The sequence below is a fragment of the Haemaphysalis longicornis genome, unplaced genomic scaffold, assembly GCF_048455015.1.
Source record: "Haemaphysalis longicornis isolate Haplotype H1 unplaced genomic scaffold, Haemaphysalis longicornis Haplotype H1 scaffold_7, whole genome shotgun sequence".
Lineage (NCBI taxonomy): Eukaryota > Metazoa > Arthropoda > Arachnida > Ixodida > Ixodidae > Haemaphysalis > Haemaphysalis longicornis.
In genome coordinates this window covers 43891458-43913581 of record NW_027526422.1, presented here as the reverse complement: position 1 = coordinate 43913581, position 22124 = coordinate 43891458, and the positions used below count along the sequence as shown (strand labels likewise).

General features: G+C 46.7%; 1 protein-coding gene across 1 annotated transcript; it reads left to right on the top strand.

The window, feature by feature from the left end:
- Positions 1 to 42: 42 nt before the first annotated feature.
- LOC144145409 (alpha-amylase-related protein-like) lies at positions 43 to 20240 on the top strand. The gene is made up of 8 exons (XM_077677011.1): positions 43 to 1152; positions 3896 to 4065; positions 7423 to 7612; positions 12451 to 13135; positions 15715 to 16093; positions 17396 to 17717; positions 19388 to 19441; positions 19816 to 20240. The coding sequence occupies exons 1-7, from the start codon at positions 913 to 915 to the stop codon at positions 19412 to 19414; spliced, it is 2013 nt and encodes a 670-aa protein (XP_077533137.1). The 5' UTR covers positions 43 to 912; the 3' UTR covers positions 19415 to 19441; positions 19816 to 20240.
- Positions 20241 to 22124: the final 1884 nt, after the last annotated feature.

Below are 22124 nucleotides of genomic sequence, written 5' to 3'. Positions count from 1 at the left end.
ACAGAGGAGTTTCCGGCCTCTCTTGCGAGACCGAATTCATCCCTCTGCAGCGCGTAGGGCACGAGTACCTCGCGGTGCAGCAACCAACGTTTCTGGGCTAAGCAGCGCCTTTCCATTCGCTAGGTAGGCACGCACGCCCGATAAGATAAGCCGTCAACGCTCGAGTCAGAGTGCTCTCGCGCCGCGGTCATCTTATTCGTTTTTCCCTGTGCCACTGCACGTCGGCGATACCTGCCCATTCCTGTTTTATGCGTAAAACCCCCCGAAGTTTGAAGAATGATGTACTCCGTGATCGACGAGGGTTGCTTGAACCCGAGCTGAAACTTATTTCAACGTGACGGTGCTTCGAAGACGACCCACACTTTCGCGTTTGTAGCGCAGTGCTTCGAGTGATGTGAGGGCCGACAAAGGTGCTTGATGTGCTGAGTTTCTCTCACCTGACGGATGGCCTGAGAACTGTGTTGTGCTTGACAGCCGCTTCGTCAAGTCATTGTCTCTCAAGAATCCTTTTTCAAGATTGTGGACACACTCAGCATGATGCTTGAGGCCAGTGCATAACTCGGATCTCGGTGGCAAATATGTGCACCTTGTCGGTCACTTTGTTGTAAAAGTTCAAGTTTAACCAACAGGCCGGGAAAGTAAAGTGTTCGTTGTAATTTTATTGAAAGTGTTCACCTTGGGACTTCCATTTTTCTGTCGAGGAATAACTAGTTGATGTTTTTTTCGCGGTATTACAACTGCAATTTCCGAGTAACAACCAGTTTCTAAAAATATCAAGCTCTCCTTCGGGTGCGTCGACTCTCGTTGTTGCCCGGCGTTGCACGTCAAATTACGCTCAAGAAAAACACGCCCACCGAGATAGCCATCCCTGAAAACCTGTGTCAGCATAGTGGAAGTTGCGGTAAAGAAGCCATGATTGCTGTTACGTGGCCAATCGTGGCGATAGCCTCTACACGGAGGATCATAGCTTGGATACTGTTTGCGACTATCTGTCTGCCATGCCGAGATGTGTACGTTATCGCGGGGCGCTTTGACCATCCAGGCTTCTTTGGTGACCGCACCACAATTGTTCAACTGTTTGAGTGGGCTTGGCCCGACGTCGCCCAAGAGTGCGTCGACTTCCTCGGCCCGTCCGGCTACGGAGCCGTGCAGGTGCGTATAGTGCATGTTACACATCATTTGTCATTATATATATGTGCGTATAACACTGCCATTCAAGAACCAACAATTGGAATAGTTGGCACTGGTTCTTGAACATGTTGAATCACACCGGAATACCGATACGGAAACAAGAAAATGAAGATCTAGAGACACCGCAGATATTTGGTGTACATTGTTTTCTTATTTTCTTCTCGTGTCCGTGTCGGTATTGCGTTGTGGTTCAAGATGTTGAAGAATTGCCGTTGTTGGTTGTGAAACAGTGATATCCACCAAACTTGACGTATCCGCCATGGTATAAAACAAAACTTATTGGAATGCCTCCCATCATATCTATAAAAATATAACACTGGGGTGGCTGACTTTCTTGATACGTTATGGTAATGCTATCAAGTGTTGCGTAACGTATTTCCCTACAGTTGAGACGGACATGGCTTGGTATATGCAGCAGACTATACATTATGAATAGAATATTCAAAAACGATTCAAGTAGCGTAGGTTCCAGGGAACTGTACCATTTGTTCAAATTGGCCACACATGTTCAATCTGCTTGTGTGCAAAATTTATGGCAGGTAGCAGCAACAGTTCTTATACAGGTAGCATGACGTAACTTGTGCTTCGACCATAACATTATTGTTGGTTTTACAGCATTCGTTTGGTTTTCTGTGATTTCGCTTGTGCGTTTACAACTAGTCGAATTGAGCAGCTGGCAAATAGTCCACATGCGTTTGTTGGGATATTTGAAACGCACTTTGACTTGGCCGTGGGACTACAAATAAATGTGATTAAGTCTAAAGCGATGATAAATAAGCTTAACGAACGTCTTAACGAACGCTTAAGGAAGTACGCGTTTGCCTTAATTACCGGCACCGGCCGCCACCTGGCATCCCATGCAAGACTTGTGGGTGCACCCCAACTGTTTTTGAGAACACAAAGGTTCTGAAGAACTACTTGGGATCACGCACGCGCGAAATTCTTGAGGCATACACAAGAGCGAAAAGGGGCGACACGTGTGTGAGTGAGCCCCCTGTGACATTGCTACAGAAGGAACGTGACTACACAGATGGAGCATGTCGGAGGTAGCAGCATCAAAATGTTACCCTCAGTGCGGTGCACATAGTTCGTTTTTTACCTGTTTTCTTACCCTTTTCCTTTTCCTTTTCTTTTTGCTTGATCGCAAGTTGGGACGTCACTTGTGTTTTCGTATATATTAATATTGCAGAACGCAATAAAGTACGCCCAGTTGCTAGTCAGCGCTTGTGCTGTCTTTTTTCCCTGCGCTGTTTGTTCAAATGATAAATAAGGATGCTGAAAGCGCCCTCTTCAGATTTGACGACCCAACGCTAGAACAAATAGAAGAGTGAAACTACCTTCGACAAGTCGTCAGTGCTGATCCATACAACGAGAAAGAAACAAATCCCAGAATAGATATGGGCTGGGGTGCACTCTGGATGCACTCTAAAATAAATAATTGTAAGCCACCTCTGTCACTGCAAATAATACTATACAGACAATGCCTGCTGCCGGTGATGACATATGGGCGGAAATTCGGCTCCATGGGCCATGATAGTAGGATAATATGAGTAACGCCCAGAGACAGAAAACAAGCTTTCTGGATAAAGGAGCAAACTCGAGTAGATGATATAATTCAAATGAAGAAACAGAAATGAACACGGGCTGGCCACCTAGTGAGACGAAATAACAACCGGTAGACCACCAGGGTTACAGAGTGGCTACCGAGTGGCTAAAAGAATTCAGGGGAAGACGATTAACTCAATGTAGGGACTAAATAAGGAAATTAGGAGGCAAAGATTGAGTTCGGACATGGGAAGATGAGGGTAGGGGATTTGCAATGGGAGGGGCTGTCGTCCTAGAGTGGACTGAACTAAGTTGATTATTATTATTATTATTAACCAGAGCAAAGGGACAAATGTACATTAATTACGTTTGCCAGCCACGGAGACCCCCTTAGGCGCTTAAAGGATACGGTAATCCCTCTACTCGCAGTGAAAGGTAAAAACATGCACATTTAACAGAAAAGCCAGTATGCGATCCCGATTTCTGGTGACACAAAATTATTGGGTATCAAGCTAGCAAGGACAAATTCTGTTGGGACGTCCGCATGAACGTAACTCGGTCGTCGGCTGACACCTCAATGGTGACGTTCTGATGCGGTAAATTTGAAATCTTGAAAATTTTTCTGCCATTTTTATGATGATGATGAGACCATTTATTTTGTTATTGAAACGGAACATAACGCCTGGCCTGCCAAAGTCACGTAGGGCTTGTGTGGCAGACCCTGGCAGTCATCAGAAACCAAAAACACTAATAAAATACATGACAAAACAAAATCAAGTTCTAAACTGCCTAAACCACGTCCTGTACTACGGGAATAAAGTTTAGATAGTTATCAAAGAATAGTTCTTTAAAATAAGATATATGTATGCTACCTCCATGGTCCCGTCAATACAGCGTATACATACATCACCGATTTCTTTAGCGGACGGGCGTCCACCCAGATGGTAGGCCAAAATACCTGCTTTAACTTCACTCGTTCCTTATACTTTTTAAAACGCCTACCATTCAAAATCCAAGAATTATCTGAAAGACTTGCTACCCTCCCTTTTTTGCTGTATTCATTTATGTGTGTAATGCTGCAACTCGGCGCATTCATCAATTATAGGCTTCAAGCAAAACAGTGTGGGAATGAAATAGAAAATCATTGACCCTGCGACAGGTGTCCCCTCCAAACGAGAATGCGTTCTTGCTCTACAAGACTCCTGGTGGCGTGAGCGTGCGGTCATGGTACGAACGCTATGAGCCCGTCAGCTACCAGATGGCTTCACCAAGCGGGAACCTGCAGGAATTCATTGAAATGGTGCGCCGGTGCAACGAAAGCCAAGTGAGGTAGCGCACTCTCTTTCTAAATTCACAAAATAGTGACATTTGACTTTTTTTACATTGCGACTATAAGGGTCGTTTTGAAGTGATGTCAAGACCGCACTGATGTTCAATAACATGAGTTGCGCGAGACCAGTGTCTTCACGATGACTCTATGCTTCCCATACTTCTGCCTACTGGCGGCGCTCTGCGCAACCAGTGGTTATGTCAGTAGAAGCTGCAGTAACTATATTAATGAGCGAAATAAAGCTTCAAATTGTTTCAATGACAGCAAACCAACTGTATCAGCTGCAGCGCAGACGAGTTTACGAACAATGAAGTCCAGGGTTCGAAAAATGAGCAGATGAAAAGATAATCGAAACTGTAACGAAAAAGAAATACAAAAGAACAAAATACCACGCGGCTTTGGCCTGACAGCATGACCAATCGGCTTGGTACAGCTTATGGTTCCGAATTTATCTTACCTAATTCGTCCCGAGCCATAAGGCTGCGAAAAGCTATTAAATGGCTTTCGTCTACTTTTGTGGCATAAGTCACAAAAATTCTGGCCACAGTCCCAAAGTGCAGAATCTCGCTTGCGGGATGCGTCTTTTCGCAGCTATTTTACACATTAGTTTGGAAATGCAGCTTCGGGTATTCAAAAACGTTTACCCACAGTGGAAATCAATCAATGTAAACAACAACCCCGCGTTGGCTCAGTGGATGAAGCGTTTTGCAGCTCAGCGTAAAGGACGCACGTTCGATCACAGCTGCGGTGGCTGAATTTCAGATGGAGTCGACAAGCCAAATTCGACCGTGAGCCGAGATTTCAGCTCACGTTAAAGATTCCTAGGTGGTATAAATTAATCCGGAGCCCTCCACTACGGAGCGTTTCATAGCCCAGGTGAAGCGTCGGCGCGTTAAACTCCACAATCAATCAATTCATGTGAAACATTTCTTTTTTCGTCTTCAAGGGGCTAATTCATATGCGAGACCTGAAGTATATTTTGGAATGATTTCCATGACAGGGTTGGTAAATGATTTTTTTCTCGAGAATTATAACTCAAACTGAGCTTAGTTTTATATATTTGCATGTTATATTTTATATGAATATGTTTTATATATGCGTGTCATCTTATGTCGGGGTAGGAGTCAGTGCTGCTGGAAGTAGCCAGGGTATAGTCACTGTAATTTAGAATGGTGAAAATATAGCAATCTCATGTTCACGCAAAAACCGGGGAAGCTTACACTAAGTCGCGCAAGGCTTGAACCATAGCGAAGCTGAACAATTTCTTTCTACTTGAGCGCTGACGGACCCATCACCACACATTTGTAGAAGTTTGAAATTGTTTATTGATATGTACCGTCGTCGCTTTGCACTGTGCTAGTAGTAGTCATCGTCATGCATTGATATCGTCGTGTTCCTCATGCCAAGCATTACATGCGGGGTAGCGCTTAACGACAGCTGGGGCGCAGCGGCGGCGCGTACCTGCACGACGCATGCGCGGCGTTGCGCCAGCTGTGGCACCAGCTGTGGTGTTGCGACAGCTGTGGCGTTATTGTTTGCGAGGCAACGCGAGGCACTCCTCGGGATTCTGGCCAGTTTTTCTTTTTTTCTTTTTTTGCTAAATCGACTGCAAGAGCCGGGGACACTCTACGGTCGCCGCGAGGCACGCGCTCACGAGCGCTGGTCATTTTCTTGGAATTTTTAACCCGGTGCGCGGAACACATTACGGCCAGCTACAACAGCTCTGCTGTTAAAAAAATGCTTGCTTTTGTTGCGCCACTTCACAGGAAAAAGTAAACAACTTGTTGCAGAAGCGAAGTGCCCATTACATGTAAAACGTAGCAGGCTTGTACCACCTTCTCCCTCTGAATACATGAATACCCCCAGTAAAAATTAAATTAAGCACTGCAACAATACTTGCTTAGAAAATAAAAACATAAAACGAGTATATAGTATCATGTGTGCTTCTATAAACGTTATATTAACTGTAAAAATAACACTTGAGCTCAAGTAGAAACACATTTTGAGCAACAAAATGCTTAGGGACGGCGGTAGTCCAGAAATGTAGACTTGTGCCGTCAGAAACGATTCATGCATTGTATGTTCCAGCGAGGAACCATGAACATCTTAAGTAGGCTTTAGTGGTCTGCTCAGACTCTACAAAAATCATACTGCGACTCTGGATTCGGCATACTGCATGCTCTCAGGAGTAACTCTGCTCGGACACGTTTAGTTTAGTTTTTAAAATTTCTTTTCTGCTCAAGGCAATAGGTTCTATAACAAACCATTTGTAAATTATTAGACCAGCAGCGCTCATGTGGAACAGCGGAGGTATTTTACCGTATAAGTAACGTTTACCGAGAACAAGATGGATATACGTTCGACGGCAAAATAATGCGTAAAATACAACGGCGTCCTGCAGTAGTTGCACTCTCATTAAAGAACTCACCAGAAAATTCTTCGTCCAGCCATAAATATGCAGCGCTGCACGCATAAAGTGTTGCGGCTGTTACAAATTAAGCTGTCCACTGGACTGTATATACATCGCGCTTAAAATGCTGCCGAAAGCATGACCATTTCTTATAATTTCATCATCACAAAAGCTGAAATACACGTTAGAAAACCATCATCAAGCTATTCATCGTTTCAAACAAGACGTGCAATTTAGGATAGATTCAGGACAACGACATCAGGAAAGAGATTTGTTTAGCTCGAATACATGTTTTGTAGATTAGCATGGATGACGGCACTGATCAATTAGATCGTCCTTTGTATTTTGCATGATGTTCTTTTACCTCTGCGGAACTAGATTAAGTTGAACCAGATCCCCATTCGTGTGCAGAGAAACATGTTTCAAGTTCTGAAACCCTTACGTAAGGATTCCTAACTTAAATAACTGCCACAGAGCTCAAGGAAATAAAGCAGCATGCTCTATTTATAACACAGAGTCGACTTTGCGCGTACTTTACTCGGTGTTGGTTTGCCTGGCGCCTCGCACCGCCCCACAGCGCCCCACAGAGGTTGCACTGCATTTAGGCACGTCACAAAGTGAGTGATCCCCATGTTAAATTTGACCATCCTATAGCCTACATAACACAGCGTGGGCGGAGACACTGCGGTATTTCGTTGCCCTTGTACATGCTGCCGCTGGAAACAGATATCCAAGCGGCGACCTCGTGCTCAGGTGAACCTTTTACTACTAATAAATCGGCACACTTTGAACAGAATTTGAATAGTTCACTCATGCTGGTGATTATCAAGATCGAATAAGGATTTAACCAAAACCTTGCACTTAATTTGTATTCAGAGGCGTACAGATTCCGCAACGAAGCATCATCTTTTACTGAAGCGTCATAACCGTTTCATGCCGCTTGCAGGGTATTCGTGGACGTGGTGCTGAACCACATGACCTCGAGCATCGGCGAGGGCAAAGGCTACAACGGTAGCTCCTTCAACTCGGACAGCTTCGTGTACGATGGCGTGCCGTACAGGGCCAGCGACTTCCACTCCCACGCCGACTGCGGCACGGCCAGCGGCTTGGTCGAGGACTACTCCAACGTCGTCCAGGTGCGCCCTTTTGAAAGCTGGCAGCGATTGGCAAATTTCCGAGCTAATTATGAATATGTGATCCGATGTTGGTTTAGTAACCGGGGCTTCGAATAATGCGATAAAATTTTCTCATAAGCTCTATTAAGTGTGAGTTGATCTAGTAATACTACGGCATACAGGGGAGGTCTGCTTGGCAGTCAGCTTGGATAGCTTTTACTTATCACTTAGAGATGGTAATTAAAGAGACCATGAGACGAACACAGGAAAAGAAGCACCGCACAAAAATTACGTTGTGGTGCAACTCTATACAGAACGGTTTCATCGTGCTGTTGCATATGTACCAAGTTGGACAATTTTCCTTATTTTAAAAGAATACATAGACAACCATTGATCATCCTTTTAATGAGCGCGTCATCTTCATCACAGTCATTATCATCATCTCTTCATCGATTTCATTTTTTTTTATACATCTGGTGTAGCAAGCTAGGCGCCTTGGCCAGGCTAACCTCACCAGTATCATTAAAGACTATTCTCTCTCTCTCTCTCTCCACGAACCAGAGAAAAAAAATTGCTGACGATCACTACACTCCCTAATGCGAAATTTGTGCGCAGCGCGAACTGCAGTCTTCTCGGTCACGGCGCATTTCTGCTGCGTCTCAGGAAGTGTTCGCGTGATCAGCGAACGGACGGCGGCGCGAGCGCTACTGTGCCGTTATCACGCAGCGCGTCGCCGCCGCCGAATATGTTATTGTAAATCGTGTTAGAACCTTCTGTGCAAATGTCACGGGGTTCGGATGAGCCACAGGCAAGGAGGAGAGAGAGAGAGAGAGAGAGAGAGAGAGAGAGAGAGCAACGAGGACGACGCCAAGAGACCTAAGTGCAGGTGCCCAGGTGCCGTCAAAAGTAATTGTGACACGTTCTCGTAAATTTACAGGAACTTTTTTCCCGGAAACTGCCTTGCTGCACTGGTGTGCAGCAAGGTATTCATTGTTCAGCAAGGTATTCAGCAAGGTATTCAATAGGAGGTATTCATTGGCGTGGAATGCATGCAGGCAACCATGTGTGTGCGCCGCCATATCCGTGGCCAAGCGTCCGTTGCTAAGGCGATGTTGTGCTCACGGCCCGCAGATCATGCACCCCTCTTCTCCTCCATGCCTTCATGGCGACCAGGCAGGCCGCGGGCCGCGACGGGACCTTGTGTTTTCGTGCAAGGCGTCTGCGAGTGATTCAATAGTCAGTTGTACCGCGATAGCGTTGGTTACGCGAAAAGTCATGGTTCCGCTCATGAGTGTGACAACCTTATCTGCAATTCAACCCCAGCCTCTGCGTACACCTACGAGCGAATTCGAGTTGGTCGGGGCACAAAGGATGCAACGTGAGCTCAGTGCTCCGTTCGACAGCAAAAACTGCATCATTTTCAAACTGTTGCCCACTAAATGCAAACTAATTCCTCGACGCCAAGTACCGTTGAGGGCAGGGCAGTACGATCTACCTATCACCAGACGCGTATGAAGTCGCCGCCGCAGATCAGCTGATTGCCAGCCGCCGCGCTCTGATGTCTGAGGTGAGTTGTTTTGCTGAGTGTGAAACCTTTAGCGCACGAGAAAGCCAGCGCTAAATCGGCGTAGGCGTGAAATATCTTTCCAAGGAAATTATTCGGTTTTTGTACTCAACCACGTATTAAAGGGCACTTACCAGACATAAAGTCGTGGATACGGTGCTTGTGCACTTGCGTCGACATCCGCAGTGGCAGCTAACTGCGCGCACCGTCCGCAGCCACGGCGGTTTCATCCCCCGGCGATGCGAAGCGCGCGAGGGCAAGTAGAGCGCCACCACACAATTTCACATAATTTGAGTGCGATTAATAATATATCTGTTGACGCCACTACCGATGATATGGTTGAAACGCAGCAGACGATGGAAGCTGGTGTTTTTATTTTTTGGGAGATGCGGGCGCAAAGCGCATGCGCTGGCACAGTGGCCACGGACATGGCGGTTTTCCGTGTTGCCAAGAGAAAAAATCGCCCGCTAAATTTCTGAATGAATACCACCTATAGGAGTACTTCTTAATAGAAAAAGCTTCCAGTAAACAGGTAATGAATGCCTACCATAAAGTCAGTGACAGATATTTTGTGACATTCACAAATTCGTCATTCAATTACTTATGACGGTACCTGTACGTGCATCACGCGCACGTGCTGGGATTCTGTGGCGCCGCCTGGGCTACCGCCCCTCCCCCCCTCACACTCGCACCACAATTTCCTCCTCCGTTTTCCTTCAGTCTTCGGTGTTCCCTTCGTTCACTTGGTTACGAGGCCGACGAAGCCGCCAAACCATGGTAGCGGACGCGTAAGTGCTGCACAGTAAAAATTTGTGGAATACTTGGAGTCTGGTCGGAATACCTCTGATAGACAAATCGACCAGATTTGTAGCCGTATGGCTGCGTTTAGGTGGATGTCAAACTATCCTTTACAGAAACTTACTCCACCTTGGGGATTTCCCCTAAATCTGGTCGATTAACACCTGTCCTTCACTTCGAGTTGTTGATCAATTCGCTTTCGCGCTACTAACGACTAGCCTCCTGGTTAGCTCAGTTGGTAGAGCGACTGCTCCGGTTAAGCAGTGGTCCCGGGTTCGAATCCTCGACCAGGACGAATTTTTCTTCAACTGCGAAGTTTCAGAGAAAGCTGTTTAGCTTTCCTTTGTAGCCGTATGGCTGCGTTTAGGTGGATGTCAAACTATCCTTTACAGAAACTTACTCCACCTTGGGGATTTCCCCTAAATCTGGTCGATTAACACCTGTCCTTCACTTCGAGTTGTTGATCAATTCGCTTTCGCGCTAGCAACGACTAGCCTCCTGGTTAGCTCAGTTGGTAGAGCGACTGCTCCGGTTAAGCAGTGGTCCCGGGTTCGAATCCTCGACCAGGACGAATTTTTCTTCAACTGCGAAGTTTCCGAGAAAGCTGTATAGCTTTCCTTTGTAGCCGTATGGCTGCGTTTAGGTGGATGTCAAACTATCCTTTACAGAAACTTACTCCACCTTGGGGATTTCCCCTAAATCTGGTCGATTAACACCTGTCCTTCACTTCGAGTTGTTGATCAATTCGCTTTCGCGCTAGCAACGACTAGCCTCCTGGTTAGCTCAGTTGGTAGAGCGACTGCTCCGGTTAAGCAGTGGTCCCGGGTTCGAATCCTGGACGAGGAAGAATTTTTCTTCAACTGCGAAGTTTCCGAGAAAGGGGTATAGCTTTCCTTTATAGCCGTATGGCTGCGTTTAGGTGGATGTCAAACTATCCTTTTCTGATAGACAAAGTACGCCAAACCTTTCGTAGCCCGTGACGCAGCGGCTTCGTACAACTGTACGAGGGCATTTCTTTATGGTTCACGAGGGTGCTGATTTGGGTCTGTTGGTAGAACATGACAATGAATTGAAGCGCTAGAACAACGGGACAAGCGAGTCGACATGTGTAGACTCGCTTGTCTTGTTGTTCTAGCACTTCAATTGATTGTCATTTCTTTATGGCTTTAGTCGAGTCGTGGATGTCAAAAAGCTTGTGCTAAAGGCTTCAGTATTGTGTAGAGACCGTACAACCGCAGAACAGGTAAAATTGCTCGCGAACGACATACGCCTGATGCAGAAGGGATATAGTTTAATTATTTCGTGAAGACAGTCTTTTTTGAAGTTGACGTTACAGCGCACATGATGCGCAATGGCCTGATTATGTTCGTTTTGTGGTAAAGCAATTACAGCAGGCCGGCTGGCTTTTTTGACGCGTGCACGCTGTGTGGGTGCTTTCCTGTGAGTTTTATATACTACACGTGTGAGCCGCCCTGTACTGGTCCTGGTTTCGTATTTATTGCTTCCCTTAAATAACCTTCCCACTGCTTCCCCAGCCAAGCTTAAACCCATATTCGTTGCCATCCACCTGTACCCTTCATTTCTTGGTGATGGTATCGGATAAAAACACCGACTGCTTTCTCTGGCATTTACTGACTTTTCCTGTACAACATTCAAATTTTCCGCTCATCAGAACATTCAGATACGCTTTCCACCAGCTAGAACAATAAAAAATAGTGGAAACAGTTTCAAGTGTACTTTTTCTATTTCTGTGGGCAATACTAGAATGAAGTGCTTTGTGGCGCGGGTACTTATAAATAATCCAATAAAATCACGGTGATGTGATTATACTACGGAGATGTTAAAAACCGAAAATGTATTCATTTTTATTGTTTTGCTCTCCCATACAAAATTAGTCAATGTACCCTCGTGAAACGTTCTGTATACACGGAATTATGGAAATGCGGAGTTCATACCTATCCTGACACAAGCCCGCCATAAAACGGGGGATACTTTCGAGAAGCACGTGGTAATAAAATGGTGAACACCCGTTTGAAACTTTGACACCAGTTCTCCTCCCATAACACTGCCAGAAACGCTAAATCCTCGTCCGGATGAATTCCGTATATACGGAGTGTACGGAAAATATACGGAGTCTGATTTCACCCTTTATTGAAGGTATAAACGCGAAAACTGTGTCAAATAATTTTTATTGTCACAGACAATTTGGTTTCACGGTTTTTTGGAGAGAATACGATTAGTTACGAACCCGCACGCTATACTCCGTATGAACTCCCGGAACGTTTCAGTATGGTAGGGCTCCAACATTTAGCGAAACCCCGAAAATGCCCCCACCAGGCTATATTACCACGTGATATATAAACGCCATATGTAAAACCTTATGGATAAAGACGCCTGCAACCGCTTTTGTATATGGTGGAGCTGAGTGCAACCGCCCTGTCATGTCGTTGAAGGAAGTCGCTGACAGGCTAATCCTACGCCATGCGTTGTGTTCCAGGTACGGAACTGCAAGTTTCGGGGTCGCGCCGACCTAAATCACAAAGTGGAGAACGTGCGTTCGAGAATCGTAAATTATCTGATGCGGCTACTGTCTGTCGGCGTGAGTGGCTTCAGGGTGGACGGCGCCGACTATATGTGGCCAGAAGACTTGGAGCTCATCTACAAGAGGCTGAGCGAAAGAGAACAGACCGAGGATGGAACGGTCTCACAAACAGTTTCTATGGGTTCCGAAACGATAACTGCAAGAGGTAGCATTGCCCACACCCAACCTGCCACTGACACCCATCCTGCCACTGACACCCAAGCTGCCACCGACCCTCATACCGCCACTGACACCCATCCTGCCACTGAGACTCAAGCTGCCACCCACCATCATACCGCCACTGACCCCCAAGTTTCCACCGACCCTCACACCGCCACTGACACCCAAGCTGCCACCGACCCTCACACCGCCGCTGAAGCCCAAACTTCCGCAGACGCCCTGCCTGCCACAGCCGCCAGATTTGCCCTCGAGCAAGTTGTGGCTGCCGCTAATGTGGACCACACGGCTTCGCCGCCTCAGACGGCTGCAGGTTCCGATGCCCCGTTCATATATCACGAGATGTCGACGCTCAACTTAACCTGGACCAGGGAGTACCAAGCTATTGGGGCGGTCACCAATTCGACGTTCTTTAAGATCTACGGTGAGTTCTGGTCTGCGGTGAGTTTTGTCTTACTGGGACAAAACGCAGTTTACCATCATTCATTCACTGTGTTGTTTCTTATTGCTCCCGTATGAGGCCTGCTGGCGAAGTAATGCGGGGCTGTGCACTAAGAACAGCGCCCGCTGACCCCCAAACCATGTAACAAAATTTGATGTATTTAGGAAATGTTTCAGTTTAAACATAGATTCGAGCTGTATTTTGGTGTTCGAGCCGTATTTTGAATTATAATTTTATTTTTGTTCGGGTATTTTTGAATATGCAAAGCTGCAGAACCATGGAATTCTTAATTTACAACCAACTTTGGTGCAAGTACGCAAACGTTTTATTTCAAACTAGCCATGCAGTGGGGTTAACGTGCCGCTTCTTTAATTTCCTTCGGGCCTTAAAGCACTGTTGAAGCAAAAGATTGCGGTACTCGGAAGTGACGCGGTATAAAATAAATTTCGAGTGGACTGCGAAAGAAAACAGAAGAAAACTGAAGAGCTAATAAAGTCTGCAAAAAACAGCTTAGGGATATTTTAAATTATGTCAGTTACACTGTGTACGCAAGCTTAAGCTGTATAAAATTTCTGCGTAGTTTTAGCTTAAGCGTTTAATCACCTCAAGGATGGAAAAAAGAGCAGACCTGGGTGATACTGAAGTCAGTAATATATCAGTAAACATAGTACAGAGTACAAAATAAAGGCGGTCGTGGAAAATATTGCTTCCTAGAGCGTGAGTATACTTCATGACATAGCTACTGTATCCCCAGACTTCAAGTTTGTATACAGCGTGCTGGATCATCTTTTCTCGACGCACGATGGTCATTTATTTCAAATCTACCTGTATATGAAACATTTGATTGATTGATTGATTGATTGATTGATTGATTGATTGATTGATTGATTGATTGATTGATTGATTGATTGATTGATTGATTGATTGATTGATTGATTTAACGCGCCGAAGCAACGTAGGCGATGAGGCGCGCCGTAGTAGAGGGCTCCGGAAGAATTTTGACCACCTGGGGATCTTTAACATGCGCCGAAATCTCTTTAACATGCGCCGAAATAGATCTTTTACTAAAATATGCGATCGAGATTACGGCTGTCTGTCCGCAATTATCTTCTCCTGTTTTATGTCATTTTGCCAGCAAGGCCCTCTCTGTACGTGCGCACGGCTCCTCGATATAGCGGATTTTAATTTCGTTTTCGTGACTTGTTAGTATCTTACAAACCTGTTGCATCTTACTGCATACAAAGGTGGGCAGAAGCAGTAGCAGTCCCAGAGGTTAGTTTTTTTAAGTGCGAATGCACTTTATAAGCGACCCCAAACCATCCACCGCCGGCGGCGGCGGCGTCGGCGTCCGCAGTGCTCCTCTATATTTAAAAAAGAAACAGCATCCGGCGCCAGGTTTCGATCCGAGGACTTTGCGGCCGCAGCGCGACGCTCTACCGACCAAGCCACGGACGCGACGGTGATATCAGTGTTAGTGACCGCCTTATATCTTTAACGCATTCAAACTACGTCGTCAGCGGCGTGCGTTGGCGACTCAGCGGCGTTATAGCGGCTTGATAACTGCGTGGTGTACACGTGATACTACAAACCCGATGGAAGAGATGGAAGAGAAGGCGGCGAGGCGGTGGGCTGCGGGGGCCGAGCGCAAGCGCCGCAAGCGGGCCGACAACCGTGCATTCGCACTTTCACATTCTCCCCCTCGGGGAAATGCGGGGGAATTTTTTTTTTTTTTTGGGGGGGGGGGTGAGGGGGTTGGGGGTACGACTAAAGAACCGCTCCCCTCCTTGCGCCAGTTCTGTGAAGGAGGTAATAACCATGCCGGCGTGTGCACGTATGCGGTGTAACCCGCTTGCACACAAATCACTTAGCGACACAATGGTTTTTGGCCCCCCTTAGACAGTACAACGGCTTACTCGAGTACGCATTTCCGACAATCGCAACGTGTTTGCGGCATCGCATGAATGGGATGCTTAAAAAACAAAAAATAAGAATCCGAGGACCCATTTAGGGGGGGGAGGACGCGATCGCCCCCTTCGCCCCCCATCCCTCCACCCTTGGGACCGCCACTGGCAGGAGTAGGAACTTAACTTATTAGTCACTACTTCCTTACGCGCAGCATTAAGATAATGGCGCATCCAGTGCGTTCTATGCACAAGCTTTTAAATTACAAATAAAGTGTCCTTCGCTCAAGGCAAGCTTAATTGTCGGTTTAATTAGCACAACTTAGTCATATAATCCTAAGATAATTAAAGAACGATGCCAGCCGTTTGGTTTGTGTACACGTTTGCTGGTGCCAGTCAACAAGTCATCATGCTCCTCATTTCACCACGGTGCAATAGTTATCACAGTCACATCCTAGCCGAAACCACGACACAGGCAAATACGGCACCACCCTACTGAAGCTGCTCGCTTAATAACTATGCTCATCATTGTTCTTGACCCATGTCACAATTGGCTTGTCTGGCGCTATAGAAGGCTTGGTCAATAAGAAACTGTGATCGTGTAATGTGCACAAACTGTTATAAATTGAGTTCCACACTTTGTCCCTTCGTGTTCGTTAGCCAACGCCGTAAACAAGGCTCAGCAGAGCGCTCTGAAGGCGCTCCGACCAATCATCATGGACGAACGGACGTCCCCGTCCCACGTCGAGGTCGTGTACGTGGACAGCCACGAGACGCAGCGGGGCCTGGACGTGGAGCACGCAGAGCACGACGTCGTCTCGTACCGGGATCGCAAGCGGCACGTGCTGGCGACCGTGCTCATGCTGGCACAGCCCCGCGGCGTGGCACGGGTCATGAGCAGCTACGACCTGGAGCAGAAGTTCGACACCTACGTTCCCCCGAAGAAGTTGGGACCGCCGTTCGACCACCTCTTCAACACCAAACCAGTGCTCATGAAGGAGAACTACGTGTGCTACAACGGATGGATATGCGAGCACAGGTACTTCCTTCACGTTCAAGTCAAGCCCGGGTACGAAGCGAAGTGCACTGGGTTGACGAACTAGTGCGCCTTTCAACGTTAAATGTTCACTTTAAGCCGAATCCTTTTGCTATAGACCGTCTGAAGGGAAAAAAAATAGTTACGTCTCAAGATGGAATTACGCCTGGGTACAAGCAGATATTTGGTCGCAAGTACGTCAGGACGTATTGCCATCATTATCATGACTCGCTTTTCTCTTATGAGGAATGACTTGCTTCGGTTGCCACTCTTTCGTCGGGCGAGACGAGATCACCATTCCGCTTCTGTGATATATGAGGCAGTGATATATGAGATCACAATAGAGTAAACAGTGATAATAATAATAGTAGTAGTAGTAGTAGTAGTAGTAGTAGTAGTAGTAGTAGTAGTAGTAGTAGTAGTAGTAGTAGTAGTAGTAGTAGTAGTAGTAGTAGTAGTAGTAGTAGTAGTAGTAGTAGTAGTAGTAGTAGTAGTAGTAGAGTAATTACTTTATTTTGCGCAAAAGTCGTGGTGATTGCACCACTGAGTTGTTCACTCAGTCATCTAGAAAGCGGGGCTCCCGATGTTTTGGGAACTCGGTGTCCTCAGCCAACTAGGCGAGGGCTTCTTGCACGAGGGTAGCTGGGCTAGAGATGGCAGCCTCCCACTCTGGTAAGGATGATATGTTATGAAGGATGGAATGATTTCTTTTACGTGATGCGGGTATTACTGTACCTGACCAAATGATGTGGTGCATTGTGATGGATGAGTCGTCCAACTGCAGAAAAATCTTATTAGTAATGTGGTCAGGGCCAGGGGCCGACCTAGAGGCCGCTGTTTTTAAGAAGGGATGACACAAGCGGGAATCATCCATAGGTATCTTCTGTGCACGCCAGTGGGTACGATAATTAGGATGAGGACACTGGAGCCGCTTAAACCTTTGTACGGAAACCTACACGCACACACAGACGAACACTTGACGTTACGTTACAAATACTCTACTAACACTTTCACACTTCAACTATCCCAGCTTCGCTCTACGTGTCCTACAGCCTTCCTCTCAAAGAGACAGAGTTCGATTTTTCGCAAGATGCGACGAGCTATGAAATTCCTTGTAATATCAATTATATAATACCTTGTAGGCTTCGTTCGTGGTCAGTATGGATGCCAACAAGACCTAGAGTGAACCTATGGTAACGAAGGCGCTGATGAAACCTAACAAGCGCAAAATATGATTTCTGCCAGGGTTCGAGGTTTCCTTTACAAGACTTTTGCAACCACAATACGGCTTCTTCATCCTCGCAGGTGGTTGCCCATCCGCCACATGGTGCGTTTCCGCAACGCGGTGGGCGACGCGCCCGCAGTTAACTGGTGGGACGACGACGAGGACGCGGTGTCCTTCGCGCGGCTCCGTCGTGGCTTCGTGCTCGTCAACAACGGCCGCTCCACCGTGAACGGGCTGTTTAACACGACGCTGCCGGCGGGATACTACTGCGACGTGCTGACAGGGAGCCGCCTGGACGGACGCTCGTGCACGGGACGAGTGGTGCGGGTGCGCGGAGACGGTTTCGCCCATTTGACCGTCGACGACGCAGCGGAGGTGCCCGCCGTCGCCATACAAATCGAGGTGAGACTTTTGGAAGGAGAAGAGAATAAGAGAGAGAGGGAGAGAGCAAACTTTATTCGGTAGCTCAACTCCGAGCCTCGGAGTTATGCGTCCTCGGAGGAAGGGGATGTTCCTTGGTCCTCCGACGGTGGCGGGCTTGGCGGAGGTGCACAAATAGTTTCAATGTGCGCAGCCGATTAGCGAAGTGTCGGGCCCTCGGTTCGTTAGAACAGCCTTCTTTCGAGGGCTTTCAGAAACGTGGTAACGCGGTCGCAGCGATGTAGGGACAGCATAGCCCAACGAGGAGGAGGGCAAACGCCAAGCACACATCGATGAATTTAAAATAATGCTTGAACGAGGCAAAGCTTTTCTAAACTCATATCTAATCACAGCGCAGCAGACGAGACAGACAGAAGAATAACCACAAAACACAGCGCTTGTCCTGTGGTTATTCTTATGTCTGTCTCGTATATCGCGATGGGATTAGTTACGAACACCTGCCAACTCGCCCAACTTGAAACTTTCCTTTTCTAAACCACTAAATATGGTGAGAATGTCTACACTTGTCAGCATTGTTGAGCAAGAAGAAAACATTAAGCATGTCTGAGGCAAGACGTAAATACAAAAGTGGTATTTGCATTGTCCTTTTAATTATAAATACATGGCTCCTTGGTTTTTTGTGATAGCAAGTTAAAAAATACGCCATGAAAACACGAAAAGAGCTCCCGGCGCCTCCTCGTGGCAGTGTTACAAGTTCATAAGTAACAAATGGTTCCAATAGATGGCGCGAACAGTGGAACGCAGCAAAAATGAATTAGTGCGAACGGGAATCGATCGGCTGGCTTTGAGAAGTTCTATGAAGCTTTGCATTGTATGGCGCTTTATAAAAACGTTGTATGAAGTTCTATGAATCTTTGCATTATATGGAGCCTAGCTTTGCGGTTAGGGTACGCAAAGCTAGGATATCATAACGCAAAATATCGTCTTTGCCGATGTTAAATGAGTGGAGCTGGCATGATTTTTTTCGTGCATATTTTCACTGTCATCACCGCAGTCGGGATCTTACCTGTGCAATCGCCTGTCTGTTTCGATAAAATGTAGTTCTCAACGAGCGGGCCACCATTTATAAAACAAAATGAATAAAATCTTGCTCCTCCCGTATCCTTATTTTTCTCTCTATCATGCGACTGTTTGAGCTCACTCGTCTTTTTAATTGAGCGGGGACAAACTGAGCCTTCAAAATCTTTTAGAATTTAAGGAGGGTCTTCGCTAGTTGGGGCATATGGCCTTCTTCAGGGGTGAACCAGATGAACCAAATAAACGGAGAGAATAAAACACTGATATTGCCAGCTTAGCATCTCGTTCATTTATTCTTGTTTCGTTTCTGGGATTTTAAACTAACAGTTGGCGAAGCCAGCTTTTCCTATGCTGTGTCCATTGAAGTTGAAAAAATTGCGTTTCGTCAGTTGCTCTTTTACGCTTTTTATCACTTTATTAGCCGCATAAGTCTATATGCAAACGTAGAAGTGAATACATGCAAGAATAAATGAAGCCATCTATGTGTACAGGGAACTGAAACATGTCTCTAATCTCTGCATCTGTAACCCTTTCCCACGCAGTATAACAACCGGGGCATAAAACCACTACCTTAGATTAATTTATCCCGCTAACGCGTGTGCCTTTATTTCCAGGAACGGGTCTTCCCGGATTACTACTAGAGCCTCCGCACATGCATCCACTTATCAGTGAGTATTTTGTATGGTTTGTTTTTGTAGAAAGCGATGTTTTTTTTTTTTGTTAAAAAAAAGGAACAGTAATGTGTTATATGGTCTTTGTACGAGAAGTAAAAGTTAAAGTCCATCTTAAAAGAAACACTTCCCTTGCGACGACTCTGTAGAATCATTTGCTCTCCCAGGCGTGAAAGAGAGCGTATATAACCTGTGCGATAACTTATTTTCTTCAATGCACCTTGCCTAAAACAATGAACCCCAACCAATCGTTGCAAACAATAAAACAGACTGTAATGCAGTGAGGTCCGCGCTAAGAGTGGGATTCTAGTTGTGTGACATATTTGTGTTGAACCGAATTCTCTCCCTCCCCCTCCCTGTACTTCTTCCAGCCTCCTCGTCATTCTGTCCTCCCCTCCATTTTCGCCGGCGCCTCAGGCGGACAAGGATGCCGACACCGAGGTTCTGCGGAGGGAAAAAACGCTGCCCAGCTTGTAACGTTTTTCGTAAAAAGAGCTGTACACCACGTAACCACATCCCCTTTCTGACACGCCTATCCAGGTCAGCACGGACAAGCAGCCTGTCGAGATGAAGACCAAAGAAGAAACGCTCCGAGACGCTTTGATCGACGACCTTGTACTTGGCCTTCTCATCTGGCACGCATGATCTTATAGTTCGATACCAGACGCTCAGAATCCACTCGCTTAAGCACACACGCTCGAGCAAATGGAAGAGACCGCCCAGTTTGCAGTGTCCACATCTTGAGTTCTCACTCCCAAAATAAACAGCCACGCAGTTGCTTCAAACACCTCCTTGACCCGGCTTTTTCTCTTGGGCGTGCATGCGAGTGTGTGTGTGTGTGTGTGTGTGTGGAAGAGACCGCCAGCTGACCTTAGACCGCAGGTCCCGCATTGACCGTTTAGCTTTCAGCCCGTACAGGAACGCCGCGTAAAAGGAGCTTTGTAAAGCAAGAGAGGGTGGGGGATTCGAGAGTGGAGGGAAGTCGTGAGCACACAAGAGGGATCTCCCTCTCTCTCTCTCTCTGTGCATATTTTGTTTTCCCGACTTAAATTTAGAGAAGGAAAATGTACCTTGTTTTGATCGAACAGTTTACACAACATCTTAGGAGCTGCTGCACTTTTGACGCGACCCTGCTTTGTCGTCGCATTTGTCAAACGCTTCAAGTATAAGCACCACGGGTTTGCATTTTGTTGGCTGAATTCGTCGGTCAGGGTCATGAAGTGTTTGTTTCCGGGCCGGGGCATTTACCGTATCTCAACAAAGAAAAGAGGGATAGAAGAATGGGACCTACGTAAAAAGGGGAAAAAACAAAAAAAGAAAGGCGGGAAGTTTCTTTTCAGTGGCATCCTAGTTTTGTTGTCTTTCTTACCCACAGCCACATCCTCCGCTCATTCGTATTACCCCACAAAAATGTCCTTGGGGGGTCGCGTCGGGGAGCCAATGCTTTCATGCCGACGAAGGAGGCCGGGCGACACGCGTGGGGATTAGGCGGACGATTTGAATGAGTGGAAGTGGCGGCGGGATGCGGTTGCCCAACGTGGTCCGGACGCCTCGCAGCGAGACCGGAGGTGGACGCGGAGACGACCCGAAGCGAGGAAGCCGGTGGTTTTCCTTCCGTGCGTGCCGGCATTGTCGGCGTGCATGTGTTTCCTGCGGGAGAAATATGGATGAGTGGCCTAGTTGCGGCATGCGGAAGGAAGCCATGCCGCGTTCAGTGCTTTGGTTTACGAGAGAAGCTTCGCTTCCTGTGCCATTACGGTGCTTCGTTGTTGAACGTTTAATCATTTCCAAGTGTGCGGCGTTTGGGTAAGACTCACATCCACCCATAGCTTAATGCACGTAGTTGACGGTTTAATGTAGTTTCTGCAAAAATAATGCGCAAAAAATTGACCAGGACGCAAGAAGAACAGACAATACTTTAACACTTTTGTCCTGTGTCTGTTATTTCCTAATTTTGCTTGTCTTGAGTCTCGTATCTTGGGGAGACCGCCTGGAATCTCGTTAAGGCTTTCATTGCAGCATATTGTAGCCCCCTGTGTGAGGGAGGGTCGATGTCGCGGTATTAAAACGAAATTGTGGGCCCCATAACATTACTTTCGGTTTTAACGGATGTTTAATTCGGATTGCAATTTTTACTGGCATTTTGCTGCTCAGGTTCTTCAGTAGCAAGGAGCGTATGGACATACAGCAGCGTATTTTTGTAAGCAGCCGCGCATCAACGTAACATTTGCAGGAGCGTGTTCTTATGCATAATACACTGTAAACAGCTTAGTAGTCAGGCACGCCCTAGTCGAGTACTCCGAATAATTTCCGACGACACTTACTTGGGGACGCCGACACGCGTGTCCTTGCGCCTATCAACCAACGCGAACATGGTCGCCGGGAAGCGTGATTGAATCTGCGAGCAGCAACTATGGAATGACTGCTGGTAAGCCGCCACCCAACCTAGTGTGGACTTGCAAGCTCTCCTTTTGAGATATTACCTTCGGTGGCAGAACCGTTACAAACTAACATCGTCACAAAAAACTGCCTAGTAGATGAACAGGTTAAACATCGAGTCACCGCACCCAAGGTAAGCCTAAAACCAGGCTGTTGCATGGGGTAATGGTAAACCTTCATACTTTACGGCGGGAACAGAAAAAACTATATACATATCTGTTTGTCATTATTTTTGTCGAGC

What these genes read in the sequence shown, in the direction of transcription:
- LOC144145409 (XM_077677011.1), top strand. Translation starts at nt 913, where the DNA reads ATGATTGCTGTTACGTGGCCAATCGTGGCGATAGCCTCTACACGGAGG. An exon ending in CCGGCTACGGAGCCGTGCAG is followed by an intron (nt 1,153 to 3,895) that starts GTGCGTATAGTG and finishes ACCCTGCGACAG; the next exon opens with GTGTCCCCTCCAAACGAGAA. An exon ending in ACTACTCCAACGTCGTCCAG is followed by an intron (nt 7,613 to 12,450) that starts GTGCGCCCTTTT and finishes GTTGTGTTCCAG; the next exon opens with GTACGGAACTGCAAGTTTCG.